The 18,056-nt window shown below is 38.8% G+C and overlaps 1 protein-coding gene across 2 annotated transcripts in view; it reads right to left on the bottom strand.

The window, feature by feature from the left end:
* Positions 1-18,056, bottom strand: part of SVEP1 (sushi, von Willebrand factor type A, EGF and pentraxin domain containing 1) — a 118,556-nt gene that overhangs the window by 89,418 nt on the left and 11,082 nt on the right. For both annotated transcript variants that reach the window (XM_063180814.1, XM_063180815.1), the window contains exons 2-3: positions 15,430-15,685; positions 14,114-14,290 (exon numbers count right to left, since the gene is read on the bottom strand). In XM_063180814.1, the coding sequence (XP_063036884.1) occupies positions 14,114-14,290; positions 15,430-15,685 (433 nt within the window). The remainder of the gene's footprint in view (positions 1-14,113; positions 14,291-15,429; positions 15,686-18,056) is intronic.

Below are 18,056 nucleotides of genomic sequence, written 5' to 3'. Positions count from 1 at the left end.
TGAAAAACCCATTCTTTAACAACTAATGTGCTACACCCAGAGGAATGTGGACAGAAGTGAGAATCTCCACTGCCTGCGACCCCTGGGACTCGCTGAAATTACCACAATCCAGCCAGCACTTGCTCAGCACAGCCTGCACTTTCTTCCAGAAGCAGGGAGCAGGAGTCTCATGTTACAGCTAACTCAACACATCACATTCTCCTGGGATTGCTCAGTTTAACAAAATAAGGGAGAAGGGTTTAGAAGCTGACAAAGCATGCATCCCAATCTCCACAACACTAATAGGTTACTGCAGGGAAGAACGTGCCTGGTGGCTCAAGATCCATTTCCACTATGTTCACCAACTCAGCAACTTGAAAAGTTTTGTGTTCAGTGATTCTTGGGACTTAATAGTAACCAAAAATTACTCTCTGCTCAAACTCAGTGAGCAAACTGGCTTTCCTGAGAGAAGCCAGTTGTGTAGGGAATCCAGGAGTAGTCAAGAGACATTTCCAGATTTTCTCATTCTCATTGATATAAAAATTGTGAATTTTCACTCTAGCAAAATATGAACAGAGCCCTGTATGTTCCTGAATAATTTTGCTAGCCTAACATGAAATACTCCTTTTCTTCTGTTGTCTCCAACACCCACTCCTAACAGCTTCTGGTGCATATAATCCTGGAGCTAAAAAAAGACCCAAACCAAAAGATCCCAGATACCTATTTCTGCCTCCTTTCTCTGCAGATCAGAGCAGTGCCAGTGCTCAATCACAGATGGGGAATGCAGCAAGTAAAAGTTATTATAAACAGGAAAGAGAAGCTATTTCTGCCAGACCCTCAATAAACTGTCACTACTGCATTAGGTGCCAAACTTGGCCTCATTTCCACATCCCTTATTTTTATCATTAAATATACTTTTCAACAACAGTGATTATACTCCTATTAAGTAACATTTCTGAGCACTGAAGATATAGCACATGACTGTGCAGATGGAGAACATATGTCACTATTTCCATGTTTATTTACTTAGCAGCCCAGAGTAGGAAACACAGCTTTTGGTTAACTTAAGACTGCTGGAGGACATGCAATGGCTCAGGCCAGTAATCAGGCCATAAAAAGTGGTGGTTTTGCCAACTATTTTTTTACATATTGTGAAACTAGCCCAACTATTCCCGCATAGAGTTCAGTAAGCTGTTGTAATCTTGATGTTATAGTTCCTACTTAATTCCTGGAATCACCACTGATACTCCTGATTTACTGTGAAAAATGCCATAAATCCCACTCCTCATTCCTCAAGCAAAACTCTTATGGAAACTGACAGGATTCCCTGAATTCTTTTAATATTTTCCAAATATGTATACCAAAAAAAAGTCTTGTTTATGGAAAGCCAGAGCACTGAGATAACAACTAAGTCAGTATGCTCACTACTAACTGCTGCTTGCTCAAGAAACATTTGGAAAACTGACAGCTTTTCACTTCATTTTCTCCAGTTGTCCTCATCCCCTCCCTGCCCCCATTCCTTTGCAAGATATAAAAGATGTCCTTAAGAACAGATCTGACCCTTGCTAAAGCAGTATCTGCTGCAGGAAGAGGGTCACTGCAGATCTGAATGGAAGAAAGTATTTTTAAATACTAAGTACTGTGGCTGTCAACAAAGTGAACATTACTGCTGCAAATTAAAGGGGTGAAAGATAAAACAGATTATGTTGCAGTACCTTAACCAAATATAGAGCCTCAGGCCTCAGTTTAACACAGCTTCCTTCTCTGAAGAACTGCCATTTAAAACATTTCTGAACCATGCTTTTCATCCCCCACTAGACAGCCACTCTTCAATGACCTAATTTTCTGCAATGCAGGAATCTTCCCGTAAAGAAGGAATTCCAGGGCAGTGAGTCCTACATTTCTAAGGCCCCCATCTTGCTATCAGTGTTGACAGAAAGTGCTAAAGTAGCACCTGTAAGATCCAAAGACTACTGAAGAGCAGTTGATTAAACCAGAACGAACCCCGCTGTGGCAGCTGCCAGAAAGGGAGCAGGGAAACCCAGAGTGAGGTTGTCTCAGGAACTGTCAGGCTCTCAACCTCTCTGCACATTTAAGTGAATCAGTGCTCTGTGTCTCGCTTCTCCATCCTTTTCTCTGCTTGAAAGGCAAATTTTCCACCTTAAAAATGCAGAAAATTGTTCTCTTTCTAAAGGGCAGCGAGATTCTTTGCATGTTTTGGGAGGAAAGGACTGCTACATTTCCAGTCCTACCTTCTCCTTTAAATACATGCTCTCTTTCTAAGCTCTTTTGCCATAAACGAGACTATACACATCTTCAGAGATGGAGAATAAGAAGGAGGGAACACTTTTAACAGCAATCTGAAGCAAAAAGGAAAAAAAAAGGTAAGCAGCAAAAATTAATAAATCACTGCTCAATGTACCCAAGACTCAAAATTATCAAACCACAGAGTTTTAGCTAGAAAATCTATTTCTAAATAGCACTTGATTGGAAATAGTTATCTTCACAACATAATTAATGCTACCTACAAACATCCCATATTTTCCTGAGATGGAGCCAAATTCTAAGCTAGTTGCTTCTACTTTTGCAGACTGTGAACCAATGAGGGTGCAAGTGACATTTTATAAACTACCACTCTGATTATGAATGCATAAGGCACTGCATTTTCTATTTCAATGTCGGAGGCCTCCCAAAAATTACCTTAAAATAATGAGAATAAATCAATATCTAACATCACTGGGAGTGAAATTCAAGATGTTACAGACAGCTTTGTGATATATCACATTCATAGACCTTGAACTTACTACCATTAATACTTGCCTGTGCTACAGCCTTGAGGCAAAAACCAGACAAGTCACAGCTGTAATCCATCACCTCCATCTGGAGGGATAAGTAGGTAAAAAGAATCAGGGGAGCAAGAAGGCAATAAGGGCCTTCTCACAGGCTCTCAGAGTGCAAAGTTGCCTTCTTGTCTGAGACAGAGGGGAAGGTGTCTAGGCAGCTGATGATAAAATGCTGTTGATGGTGAAGCATTATCAGGAGAGTGAAGACAGTAAAGAATCCTGGAGGTGCGCAAAGCAAGATGCCTTGCTTCTTAAGCTGGAATTGAGGGCCATACATATGCTCTTGGGGCCACAGGATAGTTTATTACTGCTTCCAGGCCAAACTCCTCTGGCACCCGGGCTGGGAGAACAATTACCATGGGCGATTTTGGGCCCTTCGCAACAAGAAAGACACTAAGGCACTGTAGTGTGGCCAAAGAATTGTAGCAAAGATGCAAAAGGGTCTAGAGCACAAGTAGCTGAGGGAGCTGGGCATGTTTGGCCTGGAGAAAAGGAGGCCCATGGGGGGAAATTATCACTCTCTACAACTCCCTGAAAGGAGGCTGTAGCCAGGTGGGCGCCAGCCTCTTCTAAGTAGCAAGTTATAGGATGAAAGGAAATGGCCTTGAATTGCACCAGGGGAAGTTTCAGTTGGATACTGGTAAAAAATTCTTCACCAAAAGGTTAAGAAAGTCAAACATTGGAAAAGACTGTCCAGAAAAGTGGAGTCATCAAACCTGGTGGAGGTATTACTAGGTGTGCAGGAATGGTACTTAGGGACATGGTTGAGTGGTGGACCTGGCAGTGTTAAGTTAATGGTCAGAATCAATGATCTTAGTGGTCATTTCCAACCTCAATAGTTACATGATTCTATGAGTATTGAAAAGGAGTATCACTGCTAAGTAGTGAAAAAGGTAGGCATGATGGGAACCCTCAGCTGCTGCTACACTAAAGAGACACTGGCAGAGGGTCCCTCAGTGTCCGAGGCAAGTAAGAGCCTTCTCAATTCAAATTTTGATCACACTACTTCTGTTCTCAGGGGCTTGGACTGTGAGCACAAGTTGAGCTACTGGTCCACATTAAGAGCCACACATGAATGCAGCTTGGCTACTCTCACTGTGAAATTAAGCGACTAATGAAAACTAAGTGTCCTTGCCTCTGTGCCATGACCTAACCAGAATGCCTACTGTGACTTGTGCCATGACCTAGCCAGAACCCCTGTGCTGCCACTGGGACAATTTTTTAGTGGTTTTGGCCAACCAGGAAGAATATGGGTGCTCATAGAAGTGCCATGTTTCAAAAAAGGTGTTGCATTTCATAAGGCATTTTGAATTTCCATTCAGAAATAAAAGAGATAAAATTTTATATATGTGTTTTACTCCTAAACAATTCACAATGACATAAAAAATGCAAATGTAGGGATTTGCAAGTTGACAGCATATTTTGCTAAAAAGTTGAGGCAAAAGCTTAGATTCTAAAATGAGGGGAAAATTTGCATTTCATGTGATATTCTTTGCAAGCTGACAACAGAAATAGGCCTAAAGGATCGGAATGTGCTTAGGCATACATATTAATGCCTCTGTGAGACAGAAAATAATGCAAGTCCAAAAAAAACCACCAGCTTAAGAACATGTAACTTTTCTGGTAAATGACTATGATGCTTGGCAAGCACTACTTATATCCTGTGCTGACACCATGACTCCTCAGAACAAGGCCACTCAGCCTCCCACTTTCCTCCTTGTATTAGAAAACCTTAGTCCTGTGAACTGAGTTACCTGACTGACTTTTGCAGTATTTCACACTCCTGCAATAAAGCCCCTCTTCCATACCTTCTTTCTTGGGACTCAGGGCACCACTGTGTCACAGGAATAACAGATACAGAAGATTCAGACAAGTTACCTACTACATTTAAATTTCCTAAAGCACTTCCTCACTGCACTGGACTCCCCAAAGTGAGCATACACAGTGTGGCTGATGTCAGATGGACTGGTCTTGACTGCTAAGATGCTAAAGTTATTGCAGCAGGCTTTAGCAGACTGGCATTCCCATGCCTGCACAGGCTTCATGGTATGTTCTGAAGTCAGCAGGAGGGCAATGTGTGAAACAAGGCATAGACAGAGAAAACACAGTAACAGGCCAGTGTTTTCTTCCAGAGCTCCAGATATTTTTATACAGGCATAAAACTCAGAATATATGTCTTTAAATTCATGTGACTTAGGGTACTCCCAGCCCATCATGTAGGTAGGTGCTTCTGTGTTCCACCAGAATACTGCCTCTATCTCTACACAGCTTCTAATACCACCTATGTATATTTCCAGATATGAGTTGTTCTAGGGGAACACAGTTAGAATGCAGCAAGCACTTTTCTGCCATAAAACCAAAAACTGGAGCTGACATGGAGCCTGACAGTAGTCAGAGCAATGCTGTACTCTCAATTAACCTGTGAAGTACTAACCAATAAACAGCTTAGAGTTAAGGGCAATAAGTTTTGAAAAAAGACATGTAGAAAGATGTAGAAAAGTTCTTGTACTTTATCTTCTGGAATTTTTGAGAAACAAACCACACTCCACAAGGACATGGCAAGTTTGCATGGATACTTACTAGCATTTACAAGGGAACACCATTTCTTTGAAGTTTTTTGGGGCAAAAGTTCCCCTTCCACCCCTTTTTTTGTGTGTGTGTGTGTGTGTGTGTGTGTTCAGAATGTTTCTTTTGATATCAGGGGAGAAAACCCCCAGCAGATTTTTGTTAATGGCCAAGAGAAGGAGCCAGTTCTTAAACTGTTACAATAAGTGCAGGTCTGTATAAAATCAGCACATCTGCCCATACTGACACAGATGGTAGATTTTTGCCATTTCTCCACGCTTTACACTGCTTAAAACCTGCAATTTAGTCCCTAATTTTATTGTGTTTTGTTTCAAATCTGTCAGGTCCAAATTGTATCTATAAGATATGGCTATAGACCATATACTAGGCTAAACCATATTTTTAACTACATTATACTCACTTCTGTAACATCAGCTTCTCAACTCCCCACCAGTCACAAGGTCCATTCATTCTTCCTATGGAATAGGAAATGACTAAAACATTTCCTATTCAATAAATTTCAGACCAGGGAGAAAAAAATTTAACTTCTCAAACTACAGTCAGGTGTTAGTTTTACTAAAACATCTGCCCTGGAATTGTTGAGTTGCTGCTCTGTCTTTGTTTTGCATGGTTACAAACTAAACCCTAGGGTTTTGGCCGGAAGATGTTTCCATTTTTATGCAGAGTCCTAATTCTGTTTTCATCAAATCACCTACAAACCCAGTAAAAAACAATTTCCTGTTTGATGAAATCAATCTGTGCTGCTGCCTTCTCATTCCCTAGGGACCAGATCACACTCCACTATGCAGTCAGCATTATTTCAGGTTGAGAAATTTGGGCTATCTGCAGCAGATTTTAGGCTGATAGAAGAAAACATGGCAGCTTGTAAGACAATCAACCAAATATTCTGGTTGCTGAGTACTTTGCAGGTATAATCAGCTTGTAATAGAATATCTATAAGCTATCTGTAACCTACGTGCTGTAATTCTTCTCCAAGCTGAGTGGGCTTTTGAACCCTTTTCATCACAGTGATTTTTCCACCACATCCTTCTCACTGTCCATGGTCTTTGCTTGAGTGGTACAAGAATCTGAAGTGATTCTGGACCCCTGTGGGTCTGAAGAAGCAGAGAATGTGGGAGAGAGCGAGAGCACAACTGCAGAGGGCAGAGAGGGCTCCTCCCTGAAGCAATTGTGAAATGATCTGAGGAACCTGCCAGACATTTTCCACAGACAGCACAGAGAAGTCAGCTGGAGAGGACTGAGCCAAAGAGGGAGCAGAAAAACAATCTTAGCCCTTCCCACTATAATGTTTATGCTCTTGTGATAGTGGTAGATGAGTGAACAGACAGTAGTAGAAGAAGACCCTATATTACCCTTTGGATACACATCCCTTGAAAGGCTTTGCATAGGTCAAAATCTGCAAACAAATAACTTAGATGTGGGTTATGACCTGATGAGCTTTGTGCATTTTTGCTTCTATGTTCTCTTCTCCCTCTGAGCAAAACAAAAGCAAGTAACAGGTCACCACCTCTGAACATTTGCAATTGCTGCAAACTGCACTTTATACACAATATTATTGCATTGGGAGAGGAGTAGACAATTTTGTTTAAAATGTTGAAAATACTTTTTCTTACAGGGAAAGCACTTTGCAATGTACACTGGCTTGGGGAGAATGAATTTCACAGCAAAACTGAAGAGAAGGAATTAAAAAAAGGAGAAAATATTCCTACACTCCATCTTAATTTGAAACTGATTCTGAGAACTAAAGTCAAATTTGTTTGACACGTGACAAATACAGTGTGTACAATCCATTAAAATCCAAGTGTAGAGACACAGGGGATGCCTGATTTTGTCACAATAGGAGTGCTGTGCTCAAGTCCAGTTAAAGGAATCATGTTTGACAAGACTTCAGGAGCAATTTATGATGCTAGAAATCCTGATGCTTATTCACAACCTCACAGGTACTAAGACTGAAACTTGTAAGTTAATTGTAGCAGAAATTACTTTATAGGAATGACTTAGGTAGTTAAACGTGAAGCTTTGGAGCCCTGAAGAGCCACTAGGAACAAAGCAGGTAATTAAAACTAATGTTGAGTATTTTAACCTCTCCTCACTTCAAAAATTAACACTTGCTTTATACTGCTATCTCATTTTATCCTTGATGTACTGTTTCAAGAATTTAAATATTTTCTTCTCTAGGAGAAAACCTACAAAAAAGCTCACAGAATGATAAGTTGTCTGCTTTTAATTTGTGAGATGGTAACAGTTCAGGACCAATATCTCTACAAAAACATCCTGGCTATGTGTTTCTGAAAAGGTAGTGAAAGTAAGACGACATTACGTGATTCACAGAGGTAAACAAAGAACATTGCAGTAGAAAACTTTTGATTAAGGATTTCAGGGGACAACTATTCCAATAAGAAGATCAGGAAAAAAGAGTAAGTTGTACGTCACTTTCTAATATTAATATTCCAACAAATGTATTATAGAAACACTTCTGGACTTAATAAGAAAGAGTCTGATTTAGCATAGAAACTTATTTTCTAAGCCCTCAGATAACATCTAGATGGGAAGGATGGATGTTTTTGTACAGGTGTAAAATTACATCCCTGTTTTTCTGGTCTGCATATATCAAAATTGAATCTAGGTTTTCACCTTCACCCTACAACTTCATTTGTTAAAGAAATTCCTCAGGAATGGTGCAGAAATACAGAGAAAACTTTTTTGTTGGTTTTGTTTTGGTTTTTTTTAGCTTCTGGGGTTTCTTTTTCTGCCAGAGTTGAGTTTAAAATTCAAGGAAGACAAGTTACATGGTACAGAGTTAGGAAAAAAAAATACCATAGAAACATTGTTACCTATATTAGCTATCGTGTTACCTACAATTTTTACTTTTGCAACAGAAGATTTATATAGTTGGTACATAAGGCGAAGAACCACTCAGTTTCAAAGACTTGATCCAGATCTCATTGATACTAGTGGAGATTTGCTAATCCACTTCAACCAGCTTGTCAAAACTATGGATATGGTGAAAACCCACCAGCAGCTTCATGTGCCATTTATTTATGTGAAAAATTTGTACCAAACTGACTGAGAAAAGATCCTTTTTTACAATTTTGCAGGTAAAGCCCCTGCAGTTAGATGCTAAAACTCATTCTTGTCTTTTTTTTTTTTTTTTCTTGGAGAGCTCATGGTCTGACTCTAGAGTTTGTTAAAGAGCTTTTCTGGTGGACTAAATCTTGATTTAAATTCACTGCCTGGCATGCCTCATCATCATAAAGCAGGTTGTACAGATGGGAAACGAACTGCTTTGATGTCAGAAGTCACCTAAAATAACAACAAAACTACCGTAGGATCATGTAGCAATCTTCATCTCTATCAATCATTCACACAAAACAAAACAAAACAAAACAAAACAAAAAAACCCAAAAAACTCAATCAAAAGCCTCTCCTGAGATGAAGAATATGCTGACAATATATTTTAAATTTTCAATCCAAAGGAATTTACTTCTATGGTGTGCTACATTTAAAAAAATCTTGCAGCATCCAATTAAGTTTTCCCCTCAGTTTTGCTTTGCTTTCTATAGCAACAAGTAGGACAATCTCTACCTAATTTCCAGAAGCAAAGCACACAATACTGGGCTTCAGGGGACTAATTTTTAAGAAAGCAGATTTAAATGTAAAAAATCTGGAATAGCATGTCTGCATGCTTCTGGATCTATTTATTTTGCACACAAAACACTTGTAAAAGCCATTTTTCTCCAGTCTTCATGAAAGCAATAATTATTAATGTTTTTACATTATTGTTTTAAGACTTAAAAAGACTTTTAAAAATTTAATTAACATGCTAAATTTCCATAGCCACGTCTATAGCATTTGATTTTTATACCCACCTTTCTCATCCACTTTTCTTCCAGTACTCTCAGTGGAAAACCACTGGAAAACTTTGTTACTTTTCTCCTGTAGTCACCCATCATGATGTTATGCTACCCTCACTGGAAAAACACATTTACATTTCTTTTGTATTTAACCATCACGATGTCTCCTGAAACCCATAAAGAGTCACAAGATTTATAAGAAACAGAAAAAAAGACACAGAATGGCAGGAAGGAATATTTTTGCCATTATTAATTAGGCATCGATTCAGCATTACTTAGTTACAGGCACTTTGCATCCTCCCTCCTGGTTTAGCTCCCTCCTCATGACAGCCAGGCATTTTGACACAGCATACTCACAATAGAACCTCTGTGTATCATCACAGATTGAAAGTCACTTTTGTGTAACAAAAGCAGATTAAATTACAAATAATGAAGTATACAAATGCATCTCATCCCCCCACAGGTTAGAGAAATGGGATCATGATTAAAGAGCAGTAAAGGGGTGAATCACAGGCTGACAGATGCTGTACACAGAGAAAGGTCTCTCTGTGAGCTTTTCTGTCTCTACAGCAGGCGAGTCTAACTCCTAAGTCTTTCCAAACTGTTCAGGTTTTGAAAGCATTTCATTATTGCTTCATTAAGCATGTGCATTCCAACTTCCTTGCACAACTGTAATCCAAGTTATTTGAAATCATCTGATGTAAAATTTTTATTTGCTTTCTTGTTTTGGTATATCAAGATTTGCAGGGTTATGTGACACAAAATACCACACTTGCAGCCATTTAACACTTTTTTCAAAGAAATGCCCTTTTTTCGATTTGTCAGTTTTTAATGGCTGCAGGTCTTACAAGGAACCCTCTTTTAGTGACAGCTGAGTTAGAAATCAAGAATATTTTTCTGATTTAGAAATTGAAAGCAAAGGAGGAGAGAGAAATCAAAACAAACTCCCACCCAGTTTCAAGATGCAGAATCAATGAATGAAAGCATAAAATAGCACTGCTTTGTGAGACAGCAAGAAAATAAGTTCTAATGGTTTGAAAATCTGCAGTTCCATGAACTAATTCAAATCTTCAGATGCAACAGGCAAATTTAGCCCAAGATCTTACTATGTTTGAAGATATTTTCCACACTCTTTTTCACACTCCCTTTCTTGCTTTCTTTTCCCTCCCTGTCTGTCAGAATCTGAGAGTGGTGGTTCTCCTCCAGATCCGTGGCAGGCACCTGCTGAGGAGTACAGCATATGTTGTATGTGGAAGCCTTGGAGGAAGACTTGAAAACTTGGAGGAATCTTGAAAACTTAGTTAAAATTTCCAAGTACCATCTGCCAAGTTTCAAGATGGTTGGCAAGGCTTCATTTAGTCAGTAACTCCTCCAGGGTAGCTAAAGAAATACCTCCCATAGAGAAATACTGAGAAAGGGTGATTCAGCTTCCGGGGAGTGGAAGCTCCTATCAAAAGGAAGGGAGACAGGAGACAGCATGGCAGGAGAAATATTTAGTTTCCTTTGACTAGATGATTGGAGTCACCACTGGAATCAATGTTCTTCCTGTGTGACTAAGGAAAGAACTGTTAGTAGTGCATCAAACTCAAAAGCTTTTTTCCTAACTAGAAAGATATCCACTTTATGAACATCAGGTTTGGTTTTGCATTCTCAACAGGAACAATCCAGGAAATCTCATGGAAAGAATGCTCAGATGAAAATTAGGTCCACAGTCCAAGAAACCACAAAATGCAAATCCTCCCTCCCTTGCTGGGCCTATATACCCTCAGTTTAAAGTCTTTTCAGTAATGTGTTATGAATTAATATTTGTAAAAAAAAGAAAAAAGAACTTTTCATATGTTTTCATGTTTCATTGGAAAGGCTCTTTAGAAATCTAATCCATGTGGTGTTTTGAAGCCAAGACTTGCCCTAGTAGCTGTGCATATAATTACTGATATGCTGCATATTCCTAAATAAAAGCTTAGGCAAGCGATTAAATATTCATGTGGATGGTGGAATTCAATAATTATATCCAAGCAGAGAGCTAAATATAAACAAAAGAATTAATAACCAGCCAAGAGAACAAGGAATTAAGTTACTTGTTCTGCCCTGTGAGCTGAACATCATCTTTATGGATATCTTGTTCTGCAAAAAGTAGGGTCTACATGTTAGACAAAAGAAACTACTGGTTGAAAGACAGCAGTTTCCTAATCTCTCCAATAACAGTGGTTGTGCTTAGGAGCAACAGATGAGGTGAACATGATGGGTACTATCTTCAGTTGCATAATCTTGAACCTAGAAGGTCATCCAACCAAGAGACCATCTGAACCAGAACTTTCTGAGGGGAGCCTTACTCAAAAAAAAAATTGTGAAAACAGCATATCAAAGAGCATATATAGAGCATATCAAACAGCATATAGTCTAACCCTGTAAGAAAGAGAAAAAGATACCAATGGAGATTTGAATTTTTTTTTTACTTTCCTATGAAAGGTGCAATTGATTTAAACAACTCATCTTTTATTGATGAAATGGAAGAAAGGGTCCTGATGAGAAATCACAAGATTTATTTTTGCTGCCTTCTGTGCTTTTCTTTGGTTGTCCCTAGTTTGAGCCTCAAGGAATTTGTGATCAAGGAAAAGGAGGAGAAGAAAAAGTGAAGAGTTACTCAAGAGGAGGTGCTTATGTGCTCTGCATTACTCAGGTACTGGTCACAATCCCATTTTTCCTCTCACTCCCTTCCTTTGCCACAGTTATCACAGATATCTCTAGCCACATGAAGTACCCAGGGTGGGCCAAGAAGTTTTGTTTGGTTTGCTTTTTAAAGCAGAGAACAGTCAGTCTGTTCTTCCTTTAGTGGCACATCAACAATACTACAAAGAGCAGGAGTGGGACACTGAATTTCCACTTTTCAGCACAAAGCACGTGGCTCCTATTTTATTTCACAGAAGATTTCTAGGGTGTTTTCTGGTAATTATGAAAGTAAAAAACTTTAAGGATTTTTACATGTTATTCTGATGTCTCTCATTTAAAACAACAGTAAGGTTGTTTATGAAAAGCAGAGAATACAGAAAATAATCACAGAAAATAAACACAATAGCAAAACTAACAGATGCTACACAGAAAAACAATTTCCCTCTTAATTCAAATTCTTTTAAAAAAGCCTTACTGTATTAGGGAAACACAGACTAGTGGAGTATCTTCAAGTTTTGCCAAAAACCCCCTAAAGATAGTCCAAATAAATCAAAGTCCTGTCACTGTAAACTTGCCACAAATCTTCCTGCACATTAGAGAATGAGGAAAAGTTAAGATGCCTTCTTAAGATCCCTTATGCTTTACAAACCCACGGCTATGCTTGGATGCGAAATGTTAAAAAAAGGCTGGAATCCTTTTCAGAATAAAAGATTTCAAAATAGTCTCTTTTTCCTTTAAAGAACACATGTCTGTCTGTTCAAATACAAGAGTTGAACAGAGCATACATAAAAGGTTTGAGTTTCTTAGGTCAAATTCTCCCTAAAATACATGTGTGCAACTTCAACCACCATCACATACACAGCAGATGGCTGCAATTATCAGCTTACTTGCAGTGTATTTAATACCAGACCCTTCTACAAGTTTACTTCAGAAGCACCAAGGAAGCAAAAATGAAACTTTTGTCTGCAGCTGCAAAGTACCCATTTTAAGAAATCTGACTTTTACCATTTTTGGTGGTACCACCAAAAGACTGTTTCATGAAGAAAAGGCAACTCTAAAATGATACTCCTGCTCTCTTGACAAATAGCTCAAAACAACATTTAATGACACAAACTACTGGTAAAGGCAGAAATGCTGTATGTATTTTATTCGATATCTTACTATGGCACTCAAGGTGAAGGAAAACTACTTTATGACAAAAGGAAAAATATGATGAAAAGGTGGTTTTGTCTTAAATAAATTCCAATTAGAATTGAAAATAAGAGAAATGGAATAGCGTATTTGTTTAGAGTTAATCAAGCACAAAAGGGAGCTGCAACCACTTGCATAAAATGCAATTCTGATCCATTGTGCCAGTGCTGATATAGGCTCCTAATTGCATTCCTGTACTCATAGGTTGCTTTCAAAACTCAATGAATTCCTGCTTACACACTGAAAAAAGGAAAGGTGTTCCAAAGGCACAAGGAGAATTACAATATGATAATTGGCAGGGAGTGTAATGCAACTTTATGGATCAACTTCTGTAAAGAAGTATAAACTGTTATTTTAACCATACTTTGAATGCATATGAGTAAAAAGGACTTGTCCAAAAATTAGTAACAAAACCAGTATTAGCAAAATGTCACAATGACAAGTCTCTCTTTAGTGATTCAACTGTTTTCTTCCTCTATGGTAACTGGAAGTCATCATGGGAGAATTAAAACACATTTCCATGATTGTAAGTTTCACCCAAAATTTATCCTGCAAAGATCCACATATATAGCCCCTCTCCAAACAGGAGACTTTATGGAAGTTCAAAAAGTGATCAGCAAAACTCATAAGGGAAGAATGTACTATGAGCACTTGAGAGTAAAAGGTATTACCTCAGACTCTGTAAACTTGTAGTCACAAATTTCAGGTGTGCTGTGTTTTAGGAAAGTTTAACTTTGTCAGAACATTTGCCCTATTCTTACCTCTTTCCTGTGCATCTCTTTGACCTATTGCTGAAGACAAGGTGTGAGGTGAATTTTGCTGCTACAGCTATTCTATGTCTTCAGCCAGAGAGTCTTCCATCAGTCTTGGATGCATTCTGATCCAGGTTTATAGCCATAATCCTCAACAGACCTTTTAACTCTCAGATAGATTAGACATGCATTCAGAGCATGCAGAGAAACCCTGAAAATGCTGAGACATGAGACTCACCTGTACACTCATGTTGTAGTCCTTTCCCATAGTATCCCTTCTCACAGATACACTCGAACTGGCCCGTGTGAGTGCCACACTTACAGCTTGCCATGATGTCACAGCAGTTCTCGTTTGCCTCGCAGAGATATGAACAATGAGATATATCTTCTTGGATATAGCTGCCAGAGGGCAGGTCTGAAATAATATCAATTTATTAAACAAGAATTCAAACAAGAGTAATGCCACAGTCTCACATTATACCATTAGGGAAACACTTGTTAAAAGCTCTAGGTTCCAGCTCTAAGTAGGCAGTATGGAGCAGAGCCCTGCTATGCTCTACATGCAAAAGATTGGTGTCCTTATTCTGGAAAAGGGCTCACAGAAATCCAGTGGTGCACTAAGGTTTTCTCCTTGTTTGAGTCTAACACTGCCAGAATGCAGTCTCACTCCCAACAGAAGCTGTTGGGACAGGTTTTCCCAGCTTTGGTGGATGGTTCTTCCGATTTGGCATCAGGAGAACATTTGGTCATGGCACGTAAAACCATTTGGTCACATTATAAACTAAAAAACTTCAGCACATTCACATAGACCAACCTTACCTGGAACAAACAAGCGGGCAACAAAGCACCAGAAAACCTTATTTTACACTGTTATTTTAAAGTAGTATGTCTTTAAAAATTATAGCAAATAAATTCAAATGACTAGTCTGATGCCTGTTCTAAGCCTCAATCAAGCAGCATTGTCAAACGTTTAATCGTGTGTTCTCTCTTGCTTGTCTAAATCTACCCTCTATTTCAGAAGGAACTTTTATTTTAGGAAATAGCAGATTAAAAGAGGGATTGGAGTCTGAACTCTCTTTCCAGTTTTGCTGCATGTATAAGTTCATGAACACAAATTGTATTGACTCTGACAGTGAGGGATCTAGATTGGTTCTGAGCAGGCTGTTGCTGTGTGAGACACCCTAAAGGTATTAAGTCTAGTTCTAAAGCGTACACTTGGTGCCTCTTGTACCTGACTACGAGGTTCACTTGTTCAAGCACAAGATACATTGGGCCAAGAGCACAGTCTGCTCTTCATAGACAAAATGAAGAGCTGAAGGGATGTAAGCATGTATACACATCAGTAAGGAGAATTTTTCTCACATCCTGTTGATGATGAGTTAAGTTAAAGAAAGTTTATCCTTTAACTGAGGGACAAACACCTCTGCTAAAAAGTAGGAGAAAAATAAAAAGAAAATCAACACTACATGAAGTGTAAATGCAAGACAGTACTGGAGAGCTTTCTATTCAGACCTCTCTGCTCCCTGTAGATTTCTGAGGTTAGGACATTAATACCTTCATGAAGAGCTCTGCGTGCCAGAGCTTCAAACTCAGTAAAACTGTGAAGAAGATAACAGTGATCTTCTTTTGGGTGGGATGCCATATCATTCAGTTCTCGGATATTCCCCTGCCATATCCCAAAGGTGAAGATCTCCACTCCAAGTTCACGCAAGGATGCTGCAATGGGTCTCGGGTCTCCTCCATTGGAATAGCCATCAGTAATGAGAAATATCACTTTTGTAGCATTTCCGCGGGCATGCCGTAGTATTTGCTGGAAGAGAAAATGAAATTGCACACCTCAGCCAAAGATTGGCAGTGGTTGGCCAGTACATTACTTCCTCCATTGTATGACTCCTATAACTTGAATTATACAGCTAATAAGGCCCTTGCAAGATCATCCACTATAACAAAGGTCAAACAGCTCGTAGAGCCTGTGGTTGATGAAGGCAAATCATCTGAGTCACACTTTAGGTGGTCACAGTTTACACAACCACAAAAATCATCACATCATAAGAAATAAGACACTTTTCATGCTGATTGATTAAGTCACCCATGCATCAGATTCACAATGATTCTGAGGAAAGCTTAAGTGACTTTGTTCAGATTGAAGTTTAAATAGGTACTACAAACATTGAAAATCTAGTGCAAGACCCAAAGTACAATCTAACATATTTTAATGCAATATTATTTTTTGACCACTAAATTATAAACCCTACTACTGATTTACTGTAAGGCTTCTCCTAACAAATATTTGGACTGTTGGTTATTTTAAATTCAGCATAAAATTGCCCATTTGTCCCTGTTGAATGATGATTTCCTCCCTTACAACAGTTTGCCAAGATCACTTTGGATTGTCCATCATGGCCTAAAAAACGCCTGTAGTTCCTTCTACTCTGCTGCTTGCTCTTCCTAATACTTCATACAAAGCATGAATGATACTGTTCACAACTGCCTGAGCGAGACCATGCCCCACAGATTCCTGCCCATTTCAGAATTCCAGTCTGACAATGCACTAGAATTCCTAATCATGGCCAGGTGCTGTCCACAACCCTAAAGCAGGGGATTGTGAAGATGTATTTTCTCCATCCTCGGGGAATTTACGCAGAAAGAATTAGATGCAGACTTCCAAGTTGGTAGCAGGTATTATGCCCATGTTTTTTTTCAATAACAGATTGTACCGTGCTACAATTAATGCAAAAGACCACATTTAATAGACCTTTGAATGATATTCCAAAAGACATGTCATTGTATGACAAGGAGGTAAATGTGATTAAGACACTCTTAACAAGCACAAATTCCAAAACCAGAGATCAACCGAGCTGAACTGTTTTATTACAAAATCCTTATGTAAGTCTTATGAAGTAAAATCATCTGGCTTTCAGCTGATCCAAAAGGTTACTATCTAGGCCAGCCTAAATAACCTAGAGAGTTTTTATACCCCTTCTCAGTAAACCAGGCCACATTTTAGGACAACTGGATTTTGATTTGTCAGTTCTCTGATTTCAGGTAGATACTATGCAAAAATAAGCACACACACCATAAATCAAAGCACATACCATTGGCACTGTGGTCTGAGAGACTGCCAAGCAATATTTTGCTGTTGGGCTTGATTTTATTACTGCTTGTTTGCAAAACCCAAAGGGAGTGAAACCAGATTCTCTTGCAGTCAAAAATACCCTTCACAAATCAAACTTATTGTTCCTCATATTGCTTAAGTTACAAGTGGAAAACCAGAATGAAGTAGGAAAACAGAATAAAGTGGGAAACTAGAATGAAAAGAATCAGGAAGAAAAAGACAAGACAAAGGGCAACATGAAGACAAACAGTAAGAAAAATGTACTACTGCCTAATTTCAAAATGCATTCTGAAACTGATGCTCTAATACAAGTGACTGCAGACAGAGACAGTAATGTTATTTATAATTCATATGTATAATTAACATATTTACCATTAACTGTGCTATTTTAAAACAGAATATAAACAACTTAAACTTCTATCCAACTTCTCAAATATCCAGGCTGATATTCTCTACTCAGGATGTTTGTCTAAAGCTATTTTAGTAAAAATGGCCCTTTTTTGAAAAACAAGACAAGGAAAACATATGTTCCATCCCTACTCAATTGGTTTTGGCAACTGTAGCATGTCTGAGCTTTGAAAAAAGAACATTTAATCTGCAAATTACATAATAAAGGTGGAAAAATATGCCCCAAAAAATTCAAATTGTGGAATGTATGTAACTGAGGAAGAAACCACAACTTACACAGGGTTAAGAGACCTTATGGAGATTGCCAGTGCAGGCCTCTGAAGATCCCACCTACAGGCAGATTGCTCTAGCAGATTATTATTTCAGCTTGTGATTATGCCATAACATGTACAGAAGGGGGAACAAATCTTAATTTTGGAAGTATGGCAATTTCTGTAGTATCCTTCAGTATTGTTTCCCTCAGTGCATAAATAGGGAGCTTCCCACACTTTGCAGATGAAGGTAGTGCATAGCATTCCAACACCGCCCTGGTTCTTCAGCAGTTAATGCTCATAATCAGTAGCAGTTATACTTCCACATTTTCCCTAAGCACAGAGACTTGTCTGTCTGCATGGCCAGGGAACAAATGAGCTTGAGCCCCAGTAGTCTAGACAGGACT

The sequence above is a fragment of the Melospiza melodia genome, chromosome Z, assembly GCF_035770615.1.
Source record: "Melospiza melodia melodia isolate bMelMel2 chromosome Z, bMelMel2.pri, whole genome shotgun sequence".
Classification (NCBI taxonomy): Eukaryota; Metazoa; Chordata; class Aves; order Passeriformes; family Passerellidae; genus Melospiza; species Melospiza melodia.
This window is presented reverse-complemented; position numbering and strand designations above follow the sequence as displayed.